This window comes from Accipiter gentilis, chromosome 26 (assembly GCF_929443795.1).
Source record: "Accipiter gentilis chromosome 26, bAccGen1.1, whole genome shotgun sequence".
NCBI lineage: Eukaryota > Metazoa > Chordata > Aves > Accipitriformes > Accipitridae > Astur > Astur gentilis.
The window spans coordinates 11,296,840-11,320,380 of record NC_064905.1 but is presented as its reverse complement, the minus strand read 5'-3'; the positions used below and the strand labels follow the sequence as shown (position 1 = coordinate 11,320,380).

At 50.6% G+C, this 23,541-nt stretch overlaps 1 protein-coding gene across 4 annotated transcripts in view; it reads right to left on the bottom strand.

Annotated features, from left to right (window-relative positions):
• The window catches only part of SH3PXD2B (SH3 and PX domains 2B), a 79,938-nt gene that overhangs the window by 35,915 nt on the left and 20,482 nt on the right, over nucleotides 1–23,541 (bottom strand). For all 4 annotated transcript variants that reach the window (XM_049829966.1, XM_049829969.1, XM_049829968.1 and 1 more), the window contains exon 3: nucleotides 9,834–9,909. In XM_049829966.1, coding sequence (XP_049685923.1) covers nucleotides 9,834–9,909 — 76 coding nt within the window. The remainder of the gene's footprint in view (nucleotides 1–9,833; nucleotides 9,910–23,541) is intronic.

The following is a 23,541-nucleotide window of genomic DNA, read 5'->3' as shown; positions in this document are numbered from 1 at the left end:
TGCAGCCTGCCAATGCATTTTTTAGCAGAGATGAACTAAGTCAACACAACTTCAGCTTGCAAGGAGCATGAATCAGAACTTTATGGAGGAGCCAAATCTCCTGCTAGGCTCAGTTAATGCAGAATGCCTTTGAAACGAGACTGTCCAAGGGAGCACACAGCAATCATACTCAGTACTAGCTCTATACTTGCCCTCCAGTGAAATGCATAGGGTCAGACCCGCTCATACCAGAAAGATTGCTTCTCATTTATGTCCTGCTGACAGCAAGGGCCTGAGATATTCATGGTGGGAAATGCTTTGCTCTGAAATGCATTCCTTCTCGCAGCCTGCCAGAGCCAAGTCTGGCAGTCTTTATGATACAGTGAAAAAAAAAAAAATACCCCTCTATTCATCTGTCTTTTAGATTTTGAGGGTGAATAGCCTGGGAACACAAAAGTTGTCTGGAAAGACTGAGAGCAACAACCAGGTCGGATTCCTTTCCTTGCCTATAGCAATTATTTTCCATCAGACAAGCAAATGATCAACAGTTTTCCCTTCTTATCAGCAATCATGGTGTATTTGCTGCATAGGTTTCTATTTGAATGATGATTTTTAAAAAGATGAATGGATCACAATAGTTTTGTTGGCAATTGTAAGGAATAGCTGTTTTGGTTTTATGTCTGCCAAAATGAAATCACTGATGGGTGGGTACATTATAAATGTCTAAAATAATAAGCTCTGGGTGTGGGAATATTTAAATGTTTGACAAACAGATGCTAGTGAATAATAATAATAAAAATATAGTTTTGGGGAATAAATACATCACAACAACTGAAGTGATCTTAAATTAGACCAGGCACAAAGCATATGAACCAGCAGGAAATCCAGCTCCTCTCTTGATTTGCTGTATATCTAGTATTTTTCAACATGGAAGTTTACTTTCTAACAAAAAGCTGTTTTTTAATCAAAATGCCTAATTAGCATAATTGCAGACCCTTCAGCAATGCCAAATACAGCTATATAAATCCTTGCCTTGAAAAGCAAGAGAGCGCAGGAAACTAATTCCCTCCTGGAAGGGAAAGATGGGCAACTTGCTGGGTCAATGAGATGCAACATTTTCCTGGGCATGTTTTCCTTAGACCGTATCTGCAAAATGGGAAAAACAGTGCTGTCCACTAGAGCTTTTCACATGGCCAAAGACCATATAATGCAAAAGAAATGCATGACATCATTATTCATCTTATATCTGCACCCCTCATTGCTGTAGCTCCAGGGGACACAGCAAAGGCAATGGTGCCCATCACCCACACCTCGTTCTAAGCACCGTCTGCTTTACACTTTCTTGGCTGCCTCCAGGAGCTCGTAAGGACTCTCAGCCTGGTACTGGGTTACTGCCCTGCTAATTGTCCACGTGGACTCTCTTCCTCCTGCCCACAGCAGCTACTCCTTCATTCTGAAGGGGAGGAGACAGCTCAGAATTAGCTCCTCTAGATCCTAAAGGAAACACATGGCAAAAAAATGGGCAGATGGCCAAAGCAAGAGGGAAGTCAAGTCTGATGACTGTTGCATAATTGCTATCCTGGCCTCTTCCAAAAAGCAGCCTGACACACAGCTACTGTGCAGAGAAGGGCTTGGTCGACGGTCCAGCTTTGGCCCAGTATAACCTAGGTCCAGGCAAAGGCAAGCCATGGAGAACAGTGAGGAGAAACATCTGCACAGAAAGATGCCAGGAGAAAAGAGGGGAAGGTCTCTGGGATTTGATTTTCCATGGTGACGTTTCCCAGTTGGCTGAACTGCTCACTCAGTAAATCTGCAGCATGAGAGATGCAGAGCGACAGCGAAGGGGGAGCCATCGCAGCTGCCTTCATGGTATCTAGCAAGAGCAAGGACAGCCTTGATGCAGTTTGGACTCCTGGATGCTTGCAAACTCAGCGAAATTTGCTCCAATAAGAGAAAAATAACTACCAGCTCTACTTTACTCCTAACAGCCTCATAGCAGTGCTCCTGCCCTCAGCCTCAAGGTCAGCATGAGGAATACCAAGGGGAAGACATGTGAAGGAAGGCAATTCTGCACATCTCGCTGATTAGTGGGGTTTTCCATCAGCTGGTAAGGTCCGTGCTGCTGCAGGCTCCGTCTCACCAGCTTCTCACTCTTGCCACAACTCAAGCACTCAGAAATGATTAGATTTTTCTTATTTACATACATCATGTTATGCATGAGCAATCAGAGCAATGAGCCTCCCTGCCTGCTAGCACAAGAAGTCACTGCACAAGGAAGTGCGGTAAAATACACTGTCCTTTACACACACAAAGCTGTGAGTGGACTGAACATTTATCACCTGGGAATGTGTCAAGTAAGTTGATTTTGGAAAAAGACGACAGAGATAAGGCACTACTACAGAACAGCTGCCCTGGCACGTCCTCCTATGCAAGAAGTACCCGGACTCCAGGACACGCTGCTTGCTTTTCCTGGATCTTGAAAACCTGGTAATATCTACAGGGAAAAAGTGGTGCCTCTGAGGAGGACAACGGCTCTGAAGACGCACTGTGTACAAGTTACAATTTAGAAAGTGTTCTTTCTTCAGTAGAATATACAACACTTTACTCCAGTGAATATATTTATTATACATTACATTAATATAACTGTAGATGCACCAAAGCATTGCATGTGCTTTGCTTGCTATACATTTGTTACGCCCCTTTCCCAGCAGAAGTTAGGCATTTTGCACACATCTGCTTAATAAGGGTAACCTGGCAGTATTATTATTCTCCATCAGCATCTTGACTGGAGAAATCTGACCAACAGGACCCATCCTTTAGAGACAGAGGGAATAAAACCAAAAGGGAGAGAGCTGAAATATGTGCAACTCCTTAAACATCAATGTAAATGAAGTCTCTCTGCACTGATCTTCATTGCAAAAGTGGGTGGATGTTCCCCGTCTACCTCTCTCCGACTATACCCGATATCACGTTTCATACACTCATTGGCTGGTTGCAGCTGTTGGGGGGAATTAAGCAATGCAGAACAGATTATTATTGTAAGGTTGCCTTGGAGTAGCAAGGATTAGTTTAATTTAAAAAAAAGTAAGCCGCCACAAATATCTACATCAACAGGACATCAGAGTCAAAACTGAATTTCACCACCCAAAAATAATACAAATATCCAGCTTTTTATGCAGCGCTTTCCAGAAATCACCGGCTGTTTTATACACAACATGAAAGCAGCTGGGGCAGGTGGAGGACCTTTGTTGCAGTGCTGTCCAGGAGAAGACCCCAGCCATCCCCTGTCACCATGAACACCCCGGGAAAGGGGCAGGACACAAGCTGCAGCCCTCAGCAGAAGATTCACCACAGGGAGGAAATCCCAAGGGCAAGAGATGCTAATTCTCACCCTGCTGCTCTTCCCCAGACCCCCCCAGCCCTGGGAAGAAGCAGCACTGTGCCCTTCCCGTGCCGTACACGGCGCTGAGCTGACGCCTGGGCTGCGGCCAAAGCCAGCTGTGCTCTTCAGAGACTGCTTCCAGGCAATTGAGGCTTTTACCTACCCAAAGAAAAGATGAATTCAAGAGCAACAAAGCAGCAGAAGCCACGTCTCCAGCTCCCCTTGCCGACTAGAACATTTGTTTACTCGTTTTATCCCCGTGTTAACCCTGGTTTGTTTTTACAGCCAAGCAAATACCAGTACAGACACTTCAGCACTGGGGGCACCAGCTGTTTCTCAGAGGGGGACTGGGAAGGGGGGAAACCTAACAAAAAGATCTCAGCCTACAATAAAGCCAGCATCTGACGACATCCAAAGGACTTCTGAGTTGGCAGCAAGCGTCCTGTCTTCCCAGCTGGGCAGAAGAGGGGCAGAGCCGGGGAGACCTTGCAAGCAGCCTGGAAAGACAGCTATGGGCACTCATGCCTGCTTTTCCCTTCCCCTGTCCAACCCCTTCCCTCCCTCCCTTTTTGACCTGCCTGGCATGTTCTGCTCAGCTGGGGCTCTCAGATTGTACCAGTGCTTCTGCCTCCTCTCTTTCATTGCCCTGAGCTCTGGGCTGATGGCAGGGAGCTGGCGGTGTTCTTCACCCTGCTGGGAGGGAAACCTGGAAAACTACAGCAGAGCACCTTGATGCTGTTTTGAGACTCCATCAGCCAGTGGACAGACCTCACAACCTCCCAGGATATGAAGCTCCCCAGTTACAAAGCTCTATGTCCCACCAGTGCAGCTGGACTCCTCCTTTCTTCCCACCACGCATCAGCAGGAGTTCATCCAACACGACGAATAGGCAGCAAATCCATCCAGTGCGTCCCTGTTAACCTCAGGCCAGCCAGCACTGTCCCACAAGAGCTGTTGTCCCAACTGTCCCATGCTGTGCCTCACCCTAAGGAGTTTTCCTGTAATCACTGCCATGCCATGGCATGGTTTCCTTCAAATCCCTCCTTAAAAACTTCCTTTGCCACAATTCCCGCACTCCTTTCCCCCACAAAATCCCACTGTGACTGTCCTTTCGCTGATACAGTCTGGCAGGGACACAGGGACAATCTGCTGGCTTTTACTTCCTATCCAACTGCTAGAGCAGAGGTTGTCCTTCTGCATTTAAGCTGCACATCACTGGGGTCAGGGTTTCAACAGCAGAAGTAGCACTGGTGTGCCTCCTCCTACCCAACTGGGCAGGAGAAGGAGGCTGGTGCCCACCACCCGCTGCAGGTCATCCCTGGGGGGCATGAACTCCGTCCCCCAAGAAGAAGAAGCTCCACTGAAGATACTCTGTCTGCCCATGAAAACTCCTCTGGTGCCAGAAAGCTTCTGCTCTCCCAGGACTGGCAGAATCCCCGTTTGGGGCTAATTAAAGCTGCTTCGCTTTGATCGACAAAGGGTGCCGCAGCAGCTCAGGATGGGGGGGCTGCAAAGTGATGGATGCAGCGTGGCCCCTGCTGCCTCAGCCGTTCATCGAGGACTGCGAAATGTCAGAGGAGAGCTTGGGGAAAGGGCTGATAAGGAATTTGGGTCTCCAGCAGCTTGAGATAGAGCAGGCAGGCCACAAGAGGGGTTAATCTCTCTAAACAAACACGTAGGGCGACAGGGCTCTGCAAATTATTTCCTCCTGTGGGAATTCTCCAGGCAAAGCTGAAGTTACGCTGGGGAGTAAGGAGGTGAAAAAAACAAGGCAGAGGCATTTCAACCAGCAAAACGGTTGAGACTCCTCTTGAGCCAGAGGCTGTTACTGCATCTCCAGCAAGCTGGAGGGGTAGAGAACCCGAAACACATCACCCTGCCGATCACAGCTGCGAACCAAGCCAGATATTCCAAGAGTGGAAAACGGTCTGTGCCTCTTGCTTTACCCTGAAGACCTCCCCCCACTCTCCCCCCCACCCCACTGCCTCGGAAAGAATTCACTTCTCTGCACCTTTCAAATCACATCCAGATTTTCCCTGGCACGGGTTCCAAACTCACTTCAAAAAAAGGCAGCCCCAAATGCACACGTAATTAGTCCCAGCCCATGGAGCAGCCAGCTACGTGGGATATTCCTAGGATGGGGAAGCAGGCGTGGGAGATGGGGTTTCCAGGAGCCCGGCACTTAGCATCTGTTTGGCAAAGTCCTGCACTGTGCTCATATCTTGGCAAAAAGGAGGGGGACAAGCAATGTGCCCCTGGGGCTGTCCTGGGTATAGCATAAGTATGGAGTCCCAGACATCTGTGAAATGAAGCTGAATTAAACAGTACCCCTATCAAGACAGCCCCTTACACTCTCATGGTTTGGGATCCTGCTGGAGTAGAAGCAAGATGTGCCCAAGGCCATTGCTTCTATGGCCTACAGTGCCATATAATGGAGAAAAACATAAGGTAGTTTGTTTAAAGATAGCTCAAAGGTCAGAAGCAGAGCAACTGCTCCAGCACAGCGCTCTGCCTGGGGTAAAACTGTCTGCACATTAGCAAGGTTAGCTGAAGCCCTGCAGAAAACACAACTGTACTGATTACGGGCTGCAAGCTAGCCTGGGACCATCTGCTCAACAGTGCTACAGCAGAGATGCCCATCTTGCTAGAGCAGAAAATAGTAGTTAGGGCCCTTGCCCCACCTCCAGCTCTGATGAAGATGCAATGGGACTGGGCAAGTCAGGTACTGTAGCTGGAAAATGGATAACTTGTCCTCCACCTCCTTCATGGGGCCTTTGTGGGGAGCTATTAGCATCCCCACAGTTGTTCTGGAAGAAAAGCCCCAAAGTTTGTGGGTAGCACTGATGCACATACCAAGCAGGTTAGCAGGCTGGGAAGGGAGTAGAAAGGAGGCATAACTCTGCTTTTTAAAATGATCTCACCGAACTCCCTTTCTCCTCCTCCCTTCTTGGGAGTTTGCTATTGTCTGTAGCTAAAGCTTCCTAAAAAGCAATTTTACAGCCAAAGTTAGCTCAGCCTCAGGCAACCCCTCCTTGCTGAGGCTCACGTTTCCAGTGAAGCAGACTGGCCAGGATCTGCTCCAGGCCACTCGGGCTGTACGAAGTTTGGAAGGCTCCACTCTCCTTATAAAAGCTGTTTCCTGAAAGATCTGGCACAGCCCTTACACAGCGGGCCCAACTGAGCTCATTTGTTTTCTTAGTTCATTCTTTCCTGGGGTCTCCATACCACCATCTCCCAGCCAACACGCGTGTAACCCTTAGTGTGGACTCCCGCAGTCGAGGACGGAGCTGCCCAGCACGACGTCCCCCAGGCAGGGCAGTGACAGGTCTCTTCTCTCTCGCCAACTGCTCCTGACTCCGCTCCAGGGACCACAGTCGATGCCATGCATGGGCTGGGTGCCACCCGAGCTGTTGCGAGGGGCCATCCGCAGCACCACGTGAAGCTAAGCAGGCCGTGCCGGTGGCTCGAAGCCAGCAAAAGTAGCCAAGAGTCCACTTCAAATTCCCCTATATGGTGGCAGAGGCTTTCCAGGCACGGTGCAGGAGCACTGCAATATCCTGCCAGGGCAAACCAGACCCCACCAAGCTGGGCTACGGGATGAGCGTGGTGCCAACACCCAGGAAGGGACAACCCCTGGCCCCAAACCTCAAGTGCAATTGCTCTGCTCCGCTTCAGAGGACCCAGCTTTATGACTCCACCTCAGAAGAGCTGAGCGGGCTGAAGGACTTGCACTTACGAGAGCATTTTCTGATACCGTCAGAGACCTACTTCAAAAGACCCAAAGTCTCTAGAAATTTCCAATAAGTCCAATCCTCAAAGCAAACATTAACAAAACGAAGCAGCACAAAGCAAACAGAGTTCCCATGGGCTGGATATTATAACGACAGAGTAATCATGGAACTCTCTTCCCATTCCAGGAAACCACCCTGACAGACGAACCCAGATGGCACCTTCTCAGGTCATGGTGGTGACTCTGAGTTTGGGACGCTTGGGGGTTTGCTAAGAAAGCCAGAGCTGCAGGAGGCACAGGGTCACAGGAGACATTTTTGAGAACTGCAGTGGCCGCAATGTCTAATGTTACTCTACAACGGACTTCCCAGAAAGCAGCGTACTGTCAGTAAACCACTGGAGCCAAATCTCCACCGGTAATGAAATTCAGATGCTAAAAATGTTGCTCAAAATGGGATTGGGAGCAAACTACAGTACTCATAGAAGCTGAACATAATGAAAACCCTAGCAAGTCTAAGCATTTTGAGAGCACCACATTTTGCAGAGAAAGAGACCCAGGCTGTTTGCACTGAGCTCACCTGGATGGCACCCCTAGGCAGAGAGAGACGAAGTTTGGGTTCAGCTGCAAGTAACAAACCCCATTGCCATTCCCATACTGGGAAGACCAAGAACTGCTCCATACTGCTTTGCACATCCTCTAGCACACCCAGCCACTACTAAAAGAGCCTTCCCTTACCCCCAGTGAAGTCCTCTTTCAGAAGCAGACACAGCTTGCAAGCCATCTCCCTAGGGAGGTACAGCTCACCGTCCTGCTCCGGAGAAAGCCACCAGCTCCCGACCACTCCATGATGCACAGCAAAGGCAGGAGGGCAAAGGCAATATGATTCCCACTTCTTAATAACACAACTTCCCTGAAGCAAGAGAGCTTCTGAAGCTGCGCCATGAGGACAGGTAGATGCAAGATTATCTCTTTCCAGTGGCTACCTCCTGCTCGGAGGGAGAACGCCATCCCGTGCTGGGATCTTCTCACCAGACCACCCCTTGCCCTGTGCTGGCATCTGAAAGTACAAGTGGTAAAGCTGCAGGTACCAGCTGTTAGGCAATAGGCTCTCTCTTCTTAGCTGTCGCAAGCCACTGCAGAAACGAAACGTAAAGAAAAATTTCTGGGAGAAGCATGGACTAGCGGTTTTCCAAGTCAATGTGTGACTACTTCTGAAAACAGTATTATTTAATCCTGTTGCAAAAAGGGGACCGGAGCAAAAGGGAAAATATCTGTGCAGAGGACACAGACCAATGCACAAGCCCCTCTAGAGGACGGTCATCCTAACTCCCCAAAACTGCTTTCTTACACAACAGCCGGGCTTTATTTTCCAGCAACTTCAACCCCCTTTTTCCTCCAATGGAAATCCCAGTGACATGCCTGTTAGCAAAGGGAAACTATTTCAACACCAAGAAGAAGAAACAAATATTGATGAGTGTGCTGTGAGAAGCAGTGCTCCAACCACGCTTCCCAAGCCTGATCGCTGCCTTCCAAAAATAGCAGAATTTTGGTGGGAATTTTCTGTGAGTGCAGCACGGCCAAACTGTACATCCAATTTTTCCAAGTTATGCCCTTGGCCAATTTGGCTTCCATTTTTCCTCCCCACTCCTTGCTGGCAGGAGTACATGTACAGCAAGGGCTTTTCTACTGTATTAATGTCAGGTGTGCTTTGTTTGCTGATGTTACAATGCAAGGACAAGCCAGAATCAGAAATCCCGCTATGGGAAACCCAGACAAGATTCTCTTGATCAGAAAGGGGCGTAAATGATTTTCTTCACGCCAGTCAGAGAAAAATGAAGCCCACTAAATGCCTTTATGTTTCTAGAAAAGCCAGGAGGCAAAGCACAGCACAAAGGGCTGCACTAAATGGACCTGACAGTCACTGGAAGCGATTATGGTACCATGACATTTCTAAATATACCCATTAGCTACTTGGGGGTGGGAGTAAAGACAACTCTGTGGTCAAAGCCATTAGCTATGGGTGCATGAAAGCCTCCCAGGGCCCCTTCAGGCTGGTTATTTTTGCAAGGCGTATTAGGGTTCTCTTTTGCCCCGTAGCAGCAGCACCAAAGGGCAGCCACAAGCAATCCCCCGTACCACAAAGTCTGCAACGGACCATTGCATCTGTTCCTCAGGCACACAAACGCTCAGCTGCATGTTGGGCTGGCAGGGCACACATCATGCCACAGAAATCCTGTCTTTGAGCAACCGGTCCCAAAGACCACGGGAGGAAGCCAAGGCTGTCAATCAGCTTGATTTAACGTGCGGAATACAACTGTTATTTCCTTCTCTCTGGATGGCCCTTTGAGTTACACAGGGCAGGAAAAACAGCGTATGAGCAGTTCCTGGGGAGCCTCACACCATCCCCAGCCTTGTGCCATGTTGGCCAGGCCCCTTCCGAAAACAAGCAGGCTGCGGTGGGGGTTGCTCCAGGCAGAAGCTGTGCAAGAGGGGTTGCTTAGCTGAAGTCCTCCACTAACGACTTCTGGAGGGAGAGAGAATGACTGAGGGGTTTAACACTCGCTGGGCACGTTGCTAACAAATACAGATGTTTTAATGGACACGGTGCTGGCCAAGAACTTGCTATTGCTCAGATGACTCAGTAGATAAGAGCTAAAGCACGTGTACGCTCACACACAGACTGGGAAAAAGCTCCCGCCCTGCCAAAACCAGCATGGTTTTTGCTGGAGCCCACTCGCCTACCTGGCAGAAAGGGGATGATCCTTTGCTTGGGGTCCTTCTGCCCTCCTTCCATCGGAAACTTGTCCAGCATTTGCATCTAGAAAAGGACATGCAAGAGAGGTGATTAAAGCCAGTGATTAACTTGCACGACACAAGGTCACTCTCCCCAGGAGGAGGCAAAGCCCGTTCTCCTAACCAGCAGCGTCCTGAGACATCGTACACAGCACCATCAGCCAGGGTACCGCAACCCATCAGCCAGGGTACAGCAACCCGCAGCACCAAGGGAAGCACCTCCAGAGCAGTGCCAGAAGCACAAGACCTTAGCGTCATCTCCACTGTTATTTTCAAGACATTTCTCACCACCGATATTGCTCATCACTCTCATTCTGGTCAGCACAGGTGATTTATGTAACCTGCATTTCTGCAACTAGTAAGTTTCATCCTGATGGACCTCGGTCACTAAACCTCAGAAGCTCCTCAAAAAAGGCATATTTTAAGCTTATTAGCTCAAGCATAGCACAGCACTGACACAGTTCCTGGACTACAGCTGACTTGGACTCACAGCACCAACTCATGTTTGCCTGCAAAGGGCCATAAAGTTATACGTCAAGTTTGGGGAATGCTTTGTGCTACACAAGCTTTGAGGGATGATGTTTTATGGGATCTTCAGCATTAAACAAATAATTTCCTAACTGATGCAACTGCACTTAGTACGTTTAGTCAGCAAAGAGAGGTGATAACCAGTTCCTGCTCTGGCTGCGTGGCTGCACTGGTGCGTCGGCACACGCGCACAACTTCCTTGCAGCTGCTATGGTGCTTAATACCGATGCCCTGGCAGGATCCACGTCCTCCGCATTTGCTTTACTCGGTCTTGCTGGAAAACACCATTTGGATTGGGCTTTGCACTTTACACAGAGCGGAGGAGGAAAAAGAGCATGCCCAGCCATCTATCCAACCACTCAGATAATCCCTCCTTTGGAAAGCAAGGGAGGGAGATGCAAACCTTCCCTTGTTTTTTCTGGGGCAGGGATCTGAGCGCTGTCATTGAAGAGCTCGTTAGTCCCCAGGGTATGTGAAATGGGTCTTGCCCTCTCCTATCGGAGCTCTGCATAAATAATTAAGCAAGCGCTGGAGACAACCTGCCCAGGAAGTGTCCCGAGCACCTACAAAGTCTAAACAGCCACTCTCTTCTGGCCTAATGAATATTTAAAGTATTTCCTGCAAAGAGGAAACTAAGCAACCGGAGAGCCCGAGCCATTCATCCCACGAGAGGCATCTGCAGACAGCCCTCGCCCAGCCTGGCAGGAGGACGGGCACCACCGAGCAGCCAGACACACACACACACGCCGTGCTCCCATGTGTGCTGCTCTGCCACGGGAGCCCCTTCACCACGGGGAGTCCGTGCAGGGCCAAACGCCAGGGTCCAGACACCCCCCCGGGGGGGCGTCCCACCCATCTCCCTGGTTTTCATGGCTCTTGTTCTTTGGCACCTATTTTTCCACAGGCTTTTTACAGGAGGTCTCTTCTAGCTAAGGGCTGTGGCCTCCTCTACTGCACACACTCATTTAAAGTGCTGTAATGCCAAAGCGAAGCCCTTTTTGTCAATATAGCCCTGCGAACCCCTGCTCATGCAACACTTGCTTTTTTTTTTTTTTTTTTTCTTGGATCTCCAATGCACCGGGATAAAATTCTTGAGGTTTGGTGGAGAGGGGGCAGAAGGAAGGAGGCCTTTTTCCTACATTTTGAGAAGAAATAAAAAACTCCCCCAGCACTCCCAAAGACAACAGGAAAACCAAAAGCAGCTCTCAAATATTCTCTTCAGAATGAAAACAAGACAACTCAAAACAAGGATGATACTAAACATAAAGGGACCGTGTTTACAGCTCCTTCTCAAAACAAATTTGAAAGAGTTCGTAACAAAGAAAATTAGTCCAGAGTCAGCAATAACCAGGGACTGCGGTGACGTTACCAGCAGCCGCAAAGCGAGCCTGAGCGTGGCCGAGGGAGGACTCGCCTCCCCGAGGCACTGCAGGCTCCCAGGGCAGCACCGCTTCCCCAACCTCCCTGGGCACACAACGGCCTCCTGCTCTTCCCTCAGTCCACAAAAATAAAGGATGACACCACACTCCTGTTACCCTGTAAAAAGCCCATATTGCGCTACGGCGGAGAGGTGCCTCTGGCCCTGCTCTTCCTGTGGGTAAGAGCTCGGGAAAGCTTGTGACTGGCGAAGGGTGAGCAAAACAAGTTGCAAACGCCACACATCTGATTGCTGTTAAGCAACGCAATACTTGAATCACTGGAAGCTTTCCCCTCCTCTCAGTTTTGAATGCGAGCTGAGGATCTCTCGCTCCCGGGAGCACTATGAGCCTCCAAGGCACAAACGGTGCAAGCTGTGTTTTCTCCCATATGCACGTGCCTGAGCTGTGACTCTGGCCAAATCTGCTCCCAACCATGTGATCCCACCAAACCCGGCCAGAACTTCAGCCCAGAAGTTCTCCGTTTCCTTTTGCTTGACCGAAAGTGCCTCTCGCAGCGGCTGCTCAGCGAGCAGGAGACGGCGGGGGGGACCCTCTCGCTGCAGCCGCCCTGCTCCGCTCCAGCCCAGCCCAGAGTCACCAGCAACACCCCAGCCGGACCAGACCCTGCACCGCCTGCCATGGGTTGGTACCGTTATGCCTGTGCACACACAAGCTGCTATCTCTCCTCTTGCTGGAGGAAGGAAAAGAGGTTGCAAGGTGCCTGGAGCACCCTCCGGCAGGCACAGAAAGAAGAGAAGGTGGGGAAGGAGCAAGGCAGAGAGGTTGGTCTCATGGATCCCACCCAGCCTGGCTGCCACATCACGCAGCTCCGGAGAAGGCAGCAGCAAATACTAGTTCATCAGTTTTACTAGGCATAAGCCTGTGGTTGAAGAACAGCTAAAAAACCGACTCCAAAGAAAACAACCCCAGCGCCGGCTGTAACCACGGCAGGCAGTTTGCATTAGCAAGATACGAGAGCACACATCTGCAGAAATCCAGTCCACGGGTCACGGGCTGATGGCTCTTCCGTAGCACCACACACACAAAAAGAGCATGAAACAGCGATGGGAAGAGGTCGGCTCCAGACCTGAGGGATGCCATCAGACCTGGAGGAAGGCAGCTGGCAGGTCTCTAGGTTTTGAGGCTCCCTGTATCCTTTCTGGCTCATCTTGCTCCTGCTGATTTTGCAGGACAGGGACTACAACACAAGTTGTTACGCTGCTCTTGCCCAGGAAAGCCAAGGAGATGAGGCACAGCTCTGGAAAAGGGATGGGAAAAAAGGTAAAAGTGCAGCAACCCCACAAGCCCTGCGGGAGGGACACACAGGCAGGCATCAGAAGACGGTCTGCAGAAACCGAGGCACACCAGCGACAAGGCAGGGCAGGGCAGATATCCTAGGAGAGCACTCTTCTCCCTGGTCATGGCAGGGAAACGCGCTCCCCAGCAGGCAAGGAATTGTGGAAGGGAGGCGGTTGGCACAGGGAGACTCCCACAAATCATCTCAGCGGCAAGGGTTTCCATCCAAGCTCCAAACAAAACTGCTCGCATCACATTCCCAGAAGGGAGGACTTGCCCGGCCATCCAAGATCCCGGGGAGAGGGGGAGACGGGGCAGGCAAGAGGCAGAAAGGCACGCAGCCCTTTGGAGCACAGCTTTCCCTGCCGAGCACGGGAGAGTGCAGAGAAGCCAAGTCTCGCTCTCAGCAATGCACTCAGCCAGGTCAGGAAGAAAAATGAAGAAAAAAAGAAACAATAAGTCTATTGTTTCTCCCCTTCCAAGGTTATTTTTAAGTATTTGTGACAGAATCCTAAAAAAAAAAATAAAAAAAAATTGGAGTGGATGCAGTTTACAGAACTTTGGTGTGCTTTTATTATGAAGGAAACTTGTATCACGCTTTTCACCGATTCCTTTGCAGCAGGGAGGGTGATCACATCACTGCCAGCCCTGGCTCTCTAAGCCAGCACTGGGGCACGGATGCCCCAGCAGCGTATCCGACCCGCAGCCAGGCTCCCCGCAACAGCACGTCAGGATACAGCACATTTATCTCCACCACCAATTTATCTTATCAATTAGCCGTTTTTCTTATTAACCCAGAAATGTCTGGGCAGCGAGTCTTTCATGGCTGAAGGCCTATGCACGCCGTGGGAACACACTGTCCCCATGGCCGAGCTGCCCATTAACAGGGCAGGCGATAACGTCGGCAGGGCCACCCGCAGAGAGGGAGCCTTTCAAAAGCAGCTTTGTATCAACAGCTAACACATTGGCAGACAGCTTCTTCATTAACAGGAAACTCAGAAGATAATATCCTAATTGAATCAGAGTGCTGCGGGCTGCAGGGGATCCTAGGGAGAGGGGAATGTACGTGCTCAGCAGTATTTGCGGGAAGCAGAGCATTCAGGAAGGGCTTTGCCCAAATAAGAGCTCGTGGTGTAATGCCAGAGGGATAGACCATGCAGACAGCGTAACCCCACAGGGATACATCTGCTGGAGAAGCAGGGCTCCAGGCCTAACAGCCTGCAAGCGGGCCGTATTGCTTCCCAGCCAGAATCAAACGCTGAGAAGTCTCTGCAAAAAAACCCCCAACCAAACCCTCAAGCCAAATGCCAGTAGGTAATAAGGTGTGTCATCATTTTGCTGCTTCTCCTCTGCTCTCCACAATGAGGTAGAAAAGTTTTCCCCTCTAAAATATAAAGGTGAGAAAAAAATATTCTTTTTCATTTAAATTTGATCTGGCAGAAAGGAAAATGTCAGGGTGAAATGGTAAACACAGAGAGGTCCTGCATTCCCCCGGTAATGATGAACCAGAAGGGCACAGGATTACTCTTGCAGCAAGTCCTCTGCAGCGGCGTACTGCGGGATTTGCTTTTGTCAAGCTGCTCTAAAGCCCAGGCTCTCCATTACTGAGTGTTAGGGTTTGCGTGGCACGTATGAGGGCTGCAGAAGAGAAAGCAAGTCTTTGCCAACTTATGGAGGGGATGGTAGTTCACGTCGCTGAACAGCAAGATATACCAGCACGGGCGGGGGGGTGATGAAATACCCAGGCGAGGAGAGCAAACTCTTCCACTCTTGCACAACACCAGGAGCCGATGTCGGAGCCAGGCCATGAGCTGTAATCGCAGGCACGGGGCGAGGGAAGTTCCCCCCTTCTCCTATTGACAGGATTTGCTTTGCCTGCGTGACAGAGGTTCGGCGTAAAACCACATTCCTCCTTCTTGGTCTAGCAAGTGAGCTGACCTAATCCATGCCTCCACCAGACATGTCCGTTATCCGGAGCAGAGAAGTCAGCTTCTGAAACTACCCGAGGGGGGAAAAAAAAAAAAGAAAAAAAAAAAAGAAGACAGTTCAACAAAAGGCTTCAGACTCCGGCTGAGTGCACGGTGGCAGAATCACAGGAGACTCTTTGTGAGAGCAACAGCCTTCCTGCTGAGAGAAGGCAGCAGCTTGCCATGGGGGAAAGATGGGTCTGAGCCAAGCCTGCTCTCATCCCACACTCTCAAATTCCCAGTCGGCCCCATCCCTCACAAGAGGGGGAATGCCACGGGCAGCCAGGCACACTGTGTGCCCCACTGTCCCCGTGGTGTCGAACTCCAGATGGGGACATTCACATGCACCGCTCGCCCTGACCTCCACGCGCTCAGCAGGGCATTGCATTAGTCAGGTCTCTTACGGGACAAAGAGCCCTCCTCCAAATTTCATCCACCAGGGAACAGCGTCCCACTGATCCCCAAACGCAGTGGGAAAGGGACGCAGGTCCAGCAATCGCCTGCCGTTACGGCAGCACCCTGGCCCCATGGGGACGTGATGAGGGACACGGCTGCGTGCCGAGAACCAGAGACTTTGCAAATGTGCTCCTGCAGATCAAATCACCCCTGTGCCCTGCAGCCAGCTGGTTTGGGGAACATCTGCCAAGCAGATAGTCTGGGAAAGAGAACAGCATCTGGCAGCGGCTCGCAGGCTACTGATGTTTAGTCTCTTTGCAATCCCACAAGAGGCACCTTCCCTGCATCCCCCTGGACTATCGTGAAGAAACGGGGTGAAAACACAACAGCCCAGAAGACAGAAGGACCAACGCAGAGCAAGCTCAGATCCCAAGCACGGTGACGCCGAGCTCAGGAGGTCAAGCGTGGGGAAGGACTCCACTGGTGCTGCACCACATAATGCCCGTTCAATGGCCAAAGTAAATTGGGTGTTCCAAGACAGCAAAGGGAGCTGAAAGGCAGCACCACTGAGTGGTTTCTTGATGACTGCAGTTTCTCCCCAGTCCCGGCTCTTCTGGTGCAGGGGATCAGTTCAAGTGCATTTTACACATTATGAGGCAGAGGCAATCCTGACCTCCTCAGCCCTAGGAAATGGCATCACTGAGGCTGGATTGTGAAAACCTGATGGAAAACTTTAAGCATCACTCAGCAATAGACAAAAAAGAATTCACTGAGGTTAGAGAAAAAAGGGCTACACAAATTGGCAGCAACTGCCACCGCAAGAGAAATTTCCTGTGAAATCACAGGAAGCATTAGACAGAGGGAGACGTTGGTGCCTGTGAATAGCTCCCTGGCACGGAGAGGGCAGCGGGCGCGGGGCTGGGCAGGACACATCCTTCCACCCAGGCTGCACCCCCCCAGCCCCGGGCAGCCCCACGACCGAGGCACTGCTGGGTTCGCGCTACCCCAGGTGCTTCCCCGTAAACCACAGGGACCAAACCCTTGGAGCTGGCAGGCTCTGCTTGCACGCAGGGGCTTGGAGGACACGGCAGCTTCGCATCCCTAGGTTTGGTCCGAGTGCAATGGTCCTCCAAACCCAACCGGGTGAAAAGCTTCCACTCCCCAGGACAGGAGGCATTTCCAGTCCAAGGACCCACTGATTCTCTGAGCGGAAACCTCAGTGGTGCTCAGCTCCAGCTTAAGCAGTCAAGACCACGACGGGCACTGCGTGCTCACCGGGGCTGCTGGGATTCCCAGCAAAGGAGGCCCTTGGCCCCAAGCGCCTAACCCCTAAAAGCCTGTAGTAACCTCAATGTAAGGGGCCTTCTGTTTTATCATCCAGCCTCGAAACTTAAATCCCCAGAAATCACTAAAAGGTTATCATGTTTGTTCATTAGTGATGAGAGAATGGGAGTTTCTTGTCGCTGATATCACCCTCACAACAAACACCATGTGCTAATTGCAGCAGACAGGCAAAAGAGTCATGGAAGAACAAAGACAAATACCCTCGTCTCCGGATAGATTCCTCTCTGGTCAAGCCAGACCCTGCTCCTGCAGCATTATCTGTGTCTGTTCTGTGCTCATCTACAAAGCGCATTTCCAAGAGCATTAAAATATCATGTTTTAAGACACTCGAAATCTGTATGTTTTCAGAAGCATCAAGTAGCTCTGGGTACCCACTCTGAGGCACCCAGAAGGAAACAAGAGGGCAGACAAAGCTGCACCTTCCCAAAACCCAGGTGAGACACCCTGAGATAGTGGGATCCAAAATCACCATCCATTTTTGGACGGCCCAAACAGCTCCTGAAAAACACTGCTTGCTTTCCCTCCTTTTGTAAGCCTGTCAAGAATATCTCTGGGAGAGGCTAAGTAGAGAGTTTAGTGTTTAAAAAGAGAAAAAGAAAACCTCAAATTTGAAGAAGAGCACCAAGCAGTCTCCGTTTACACAGCCTCCTCACAGAGCTGCTCATCCCTCTGTCTGCTTCTTGGGTGATTAAAATATATTACTTTTTATGTTTGATTCATTGGTGCTGAATCCTGGAAGTCATCATTCTCTTTACAGTACTTCACTAATCCATTTTCCACTTAATTTCTGATAATTGCAGCCTCTAGATGGCATCAGGCCAGGTAGGCAGGTCCCAGACTGCACGGATGAGCACGGAAAGCTGCAGCACTCCATGCAGGCACCAGTAGCAGAGCATTAACACTACCAAACAACCAGTACGGCATCCATAATTCACCATGGCGACCCAGCCATGGGAAATGACTCTTGCTGGTAGACGTGCTTGGGAACAAAGCAGCAATACCCAGGGGTGACGCTTGTCTGTGCCGCTTCCTCTTCCCCATCCCGTCCATGGGAATGTCCCTCCAGCTCAGCTGGGGCTGTGTCCCACGGGGAAGTATCCCTGGAAGGAGCCTCGGCATGGGAGCAGGGAAGAGCTGTGCCACCTGCCCCAGCCTGGTGCCAAAGACCACAGAACCACCACCACAACCATTGCCGGAGCTGTCACGGCAGCAGCAGCCGTAGGGAAGGCTACAAGGATGGTTCATGTTCACCCACATCCTCCTCTCTAGCATCCCAATGTAGACATGCTCAGAAGACTGGGAAGTCATGAGATTTAGCTTTTGTGGAGGAAATGGAAACAACGGTGGAGAAATACCAACATATTTGCTCTATTTCATGTGTTGAGCAGCCGAGGAGCAGCAAGGGGGAGGGCTGTGCTCAAGCACTCCTACCAGATCACACCAAGAAGCAACCCCCACTCAAGGCTTCAGTGATCGGTCATGAAGAGACTTTACGCACATGTCACCCCGCTCTGAGCTACACATTTGCCAAAAACTCAGGATGACTTGTCCCTAGCTTCTCCTCCAAACAGCTCCTGATCTGATTTCTCTTCAACCCCTCCCCTCCCAGAAACCTTCCCCACTCCAGCAGATGAGGAGAAGCAGACCGGTGTACATTCCTTCCCTGAAATTAATGCAAAGTTTTAAATCGGTGGCAGGCCCAAACGTGATGAGACAAAGGAGGAGGCATTTGAGCTACAGGCAGGGCTGCAAAAGCTGCAGTGCTACCACTTAGGAGAGCGCTGCTGGTCAGAAACACCAGCCTCATGAGCCTCCTCTTGCATCAGACTTCTTGCTAACCATCTATTTTCCCTGCTGTTCCTTCCGTAAACAAAAAAACACATTTTCCAAGCAAGCACAGTCAGCAGAAAGGCCAATGTGGAGAGACATTTATTTCCATGTGAGGGAGGATTTCATTCTGCTTGGGTTCATGGTGGTGTCCATCAAGACCAGGTCCATGGCAGCCAGTGCAATTACACAGGTGGAAAATGAGACACCGCAACCCCCTGAGGTTTAACTGCCAAAACCAGGGTCTCTGTATGAAACAGATACACTTTAGTCGTTAGCATGACCATGCTCCTTTCCACCCTCTCCCACCTGACAAACTCTCCATCTAGCAGAGCAGGAACCAGCCCGGCTCCTGCGTGAACCCACCAGCGTCCCCACCATCATCCCCACCCCATCTCCTCCCGCTCCAGCAGCGCATCTCCCTCGTGGAGCACACTGCCCTGGCATTCCTCCATTTATAGAAGGGTGGGATTTGAAGATGCCAAGTTCAGGGGTGCCCAAAACCCGAAACAGGGCAGGAAGCCTCTGCAGACAGCGCGCACCCACAGCCGCTGCGGGGAAGCACCAGGGCGGGCGCAGGAGCCTGGCACTGCCACCACCCGCACGACGGCAGGAGAAGGACTCGGAGCACTTCTGATTCAGACAGTCCTCGCCAGAGGGCCGGAGTTTGCCAAGAAACTCTGCTTATTGCAAAACCAGAATGCTGCCGTTAAGTGATGTCTGATGGAGGAGATCGGCCCTTGCAGCTTACGGAGGACTTAATGCACTTAACAGGGAAGGGTTGAGCGAGCACCGAGCACTGGAGTGGGGTATGGGGACCCCCGCGGGGAGCCTTTGGGACTCCATAAAGCAAGATGCAATGCAACTCCAAGGGGAACGCCATCCTAATTCGGGATATTTGTCCTTTGCTAGGGCCTGGAGCCAGTGAACACAGAGGCACCGTGGAGGAGCCCCAGCAGCAGGCAGAGTGCAGCAACTCTGCTGCTTTCTGTGCATTTAAACATGAGAATGCAGATTTCACACAAAATTCAGCCCAAACCACATACTTTGAACTGCACCTGCTTTTTTAGCATCCAGCCAGGATAGACAGAGATTGAGCAATGCCAAGGTTTTCCAGCATAACTAAACCTCTAAGGAGTACGAGACCTTGACAGCACCCTAATCTTAGAGCTCCTCTCTAAGTGTAATCTCACCACAGAGATACAAAGACAGAAAACCTGACAAGCCTCTGGTCAAATTCACTGACTGATAAAAAACCACCACGGTTTTGGGGCTTAAAGCAGCCACCTGTTGGCAGGTGGAAAGCAGTCACCCCCCAGACAGAAAGCTCAGAGCTCCCTGGGAACTTTCCAGGTGGACTTTTTTATTTCCTGGAGGTGGGCAGAGGGTTGTGAGGGTGCGACAAGGGGAACTGGAAAATGCTGATTTGCCAAGAAGAAAGATCAGCACACAAGTATCCATTTCAATTAATGTTGCAATTTGAACGGTAAAACCTAATGGCTAAAATTAAAATTATTTTATGTTTTAAGTGACTCATCAAGGGGAAAGCTTTTTTTGAAAAAAATTAATACTGAAAAACCAAGAGAACGTTTTACCATACTGCACTGAGATTCCTTCCTTGCTAAAATTTAAACACTAACTTTCCTCCCAACGTAGTAGGAAGAAACCTCACCATTTTGAAGAGCTGCATAGCTTCCCAGCTGGCTTGGCACTCTGCATGTCCGACACAAAGCCTTCTTCAGTGGCCATTTCCTCAGCCATTTTCAGCATGTATGCATGCAGTTAAAAAATACGGGATTGCAACTTTCTGTTCACTGAGATTGGGTTAGAACTCCAAGATTTTGGGCTCCTACCAGAGGTGCTGGCCGTTTCCACACCCCAGTGCTCCCCAGGGCAGGAGAGGGGGCAATGCCTACTGCCAGCTGCAGCTCTATAGGCAGAAATTCTCAGATATGGAGGAAGACCCACGACTTAATTTTCTAAAAAACAAAATTTCCTCCGTTTCTCAGCAATATTTTTTCCTAAAAGAAAAAAAAACACAAAAAAAAACCCCAAATGGGAGTTGCACTCTGCAAGGCTGAACATTTCAGCCAGTCCCCACCGACAGCCATCAAGACGGCTCTGCAGCGCCTGGGGCAAGCTGTCCACCTACTCGAGAGTGAAGTTGCACAATATAGTTGGACCAAATGAACTTTCGCCTGCAGCACAAGACAGGGAGAGGTCTCACCTCCACCCTCCTCATTCCTGGCCCTCCCAGAGCCACTCCAAGCTCGCAGGTACATGGGCTGGTTTGCTGCCAGCTTGGGGAGGGGGGATCAGCCCCAGAGGGGTCCCATACCACTCGCTGAGGGAGGCATTTCTCAAAGTCTGCTACAACAAAATATCTTCTTCCTCTCTGAAAAGGTCAAGACCACAGTTGATGGTAAATGATCAGTAAGCTGAGCTTGCAGAGGAAAACCGGAGCACAAGGAATTGTCCATAAGGTGCACAACAGCACCTTGCATATTAAAAAATACCTGGTTTGGTTAATTTCGTATGGTATCAGCACTGAAAAATGAGATTCAAACGAAAGCTTTTTCTTGCCCAAACCCTAAATATTCTATCAAAGGCAGTATTAAAACAATAAATTCACCAACCTTAATTACACCTCCCAAACCTAATCTCCAAGATCTAATTTCCATGCTGCCATGTAAAGACGGTCATAAACATCATTTATAATTCACTACTCAGTGACTCACCCCTACTGCAAAGGCCTCAAGATATGCTACCAGTAAGGCAGAAAAGCTCAGGGAGGTGAAATTAAAACAGGGAAAATGCTGGGTCTCCTCATGCTGCCAGATCATAAAGGAGACCATTTTTCATGTAGGTTATGGCTCACGTTGCAATCCTAGCTAATACCCGAATATAAAAGTTACCATAAACCAGGGTGTAGAGCAGCACCTCACCGCCCAAGGGTGTATGGGAGCCACGAGGCAATGGGAAGACGAGCAGAAGGGGTGCCATGCATCCAGCAGCACTGCAACACCCCCGCAGCGGTGGAGAAGCAAAGCCTCAGCTGCTGGCAGGAAAACCACAGAGTCACCATGGCACCACGGAGGGGACGGGATGGCTGCCAGAGCCCTACAGCATTCACCCGCTGGCACCACGTCACGTTTTCCCCTCTCTATTTTCTGGTTAATGAGGTCCCCCTCCCCGCTGCCGGCCGGCTGGAAGGCATGAATCATGGAGGAAGGGCAGATCCTGCACACCCATCCTTCTCTCCCCGCAAGGTCTCCCCTAGTCCAGCCAACAGAGCAGTCTTGCTGCAGCTGGCACAGACCTGCCTTCCTCGTCCCTCTCACAGGATGCCTGCCACATACCCAGGAAAAGTCTGTGCTGGATCCCAGGGATGGGAATGAGAAGCCAGGCAAGCTACAGGGCGGACAGCATACAGGAGAAGAGAAAAAAAAAAAAACCCATGCAAGGAAAGTAAGAGGAAAGGAGCATCACTTCCCGGATGGAGCAGAGTACTGGGAAGGGAGAACAAGCAGTTAAATTCTTCACTTGTCCCCAGGCCCACCGGGACCCCAGGGGGATCATTGCAGAAGCCCACACCTCACTTTGCAAGGGGACTCCAAGACTGTAAGACATCTTTCACCAAAAGCGCTTTCAACAGCCAGCGCGGGAGTGGTGATTTACAGCACTGTGGTAGACCTGTGACAGCCTGATGTAATCGAAAGAAAGGCACAGAAAAGAAGTGAGAAATTACAACTGCAGAAAAACACGTTGTCCCTTCAGCTTTATCACCTCCCTCTGCACAGGCAGGACAAGCCCAGATCCACCATCTCCCTCTGTCTCTCCCAGCTCTTATTTCCATCTCCCATTCACCATAAAACTGCACAGGTGCTTCCAGTTCTTAGATGCCCATGGTATGTGTGTGGTGCATGCTATGGTCTGTACTACATCATCCGGATTTAGCAATATAAACGGGTCCTAGCCATTTTACTAAAAATTCAGCACCCTTGAGATACAGACTCCTTTACACTGATTTACCACTATCCATGCTCAGCTCCTCCCGAGGCAGCATCAGTCAGCTTGAAACCGGTTTGTTTTGGATCCAGGGCTGCTACCACATGGTATAAATTGCAGGTCTTTCCACCAGAAAGCTGAGCTGCGTTAGATTGATTAAGAGCATGGCAGAGTCGCTGGGGCTTGCTTCAGCCCAGACCCACGTAACCCCCATCAAAACCCCCGGCCACGACCGGGTCCGGGTGGGCACCTGCAGCGGAGCCCTGGGCACCCCCCAGGGACCAGCCCCATGGGCAGCGGGCAGGAGAGGGGCCACCAGTGAGCTCCTGCCCTCCTGGGGATCCTGCTCAGCATTCCCAGGAATGGGGCAGGTGAATTTCCAGGGCTTTTTCATTAAGTAGCGAGGGAGTGGAAGGGCATTAGCTTACCCCTGAGACAGGGAGAGGGGTGTAACCCCTCACCTTGTGTTACAGGACAACTTTTAAGCAGCACATTGCTGAAAGCCTCACCAAATAAAACCACACCAGATTGTCAGCAAGAGATCTTAGCTCCATCCCCGATAAGCTGAAACTTTGAACCTCCCCAACTTTCTGTCTCCTCCACAGGTTACACTCAGCACAGCCTCCCCTCTGGATCGCACCCACCAAGCGATGCTTCGCGTGGGACGTACTTTCCCCAGGGCTGAGAAGCAAAGGCTGCGAATGCGGTCCCTGCCGGCTGCTCTGCCAAGTTTCCAGAGAGAAGGAGACCAAGGGGTGCCAACAGGGATGAATGAACAGAGCATGGGCTCAGGAGCCAGCCCTCCTTCGCCACGGGGCCACCACGGCAGTGCCAGGCGATGAGCCTGGGAAGAAGAAGGGACCATCTGAGGGA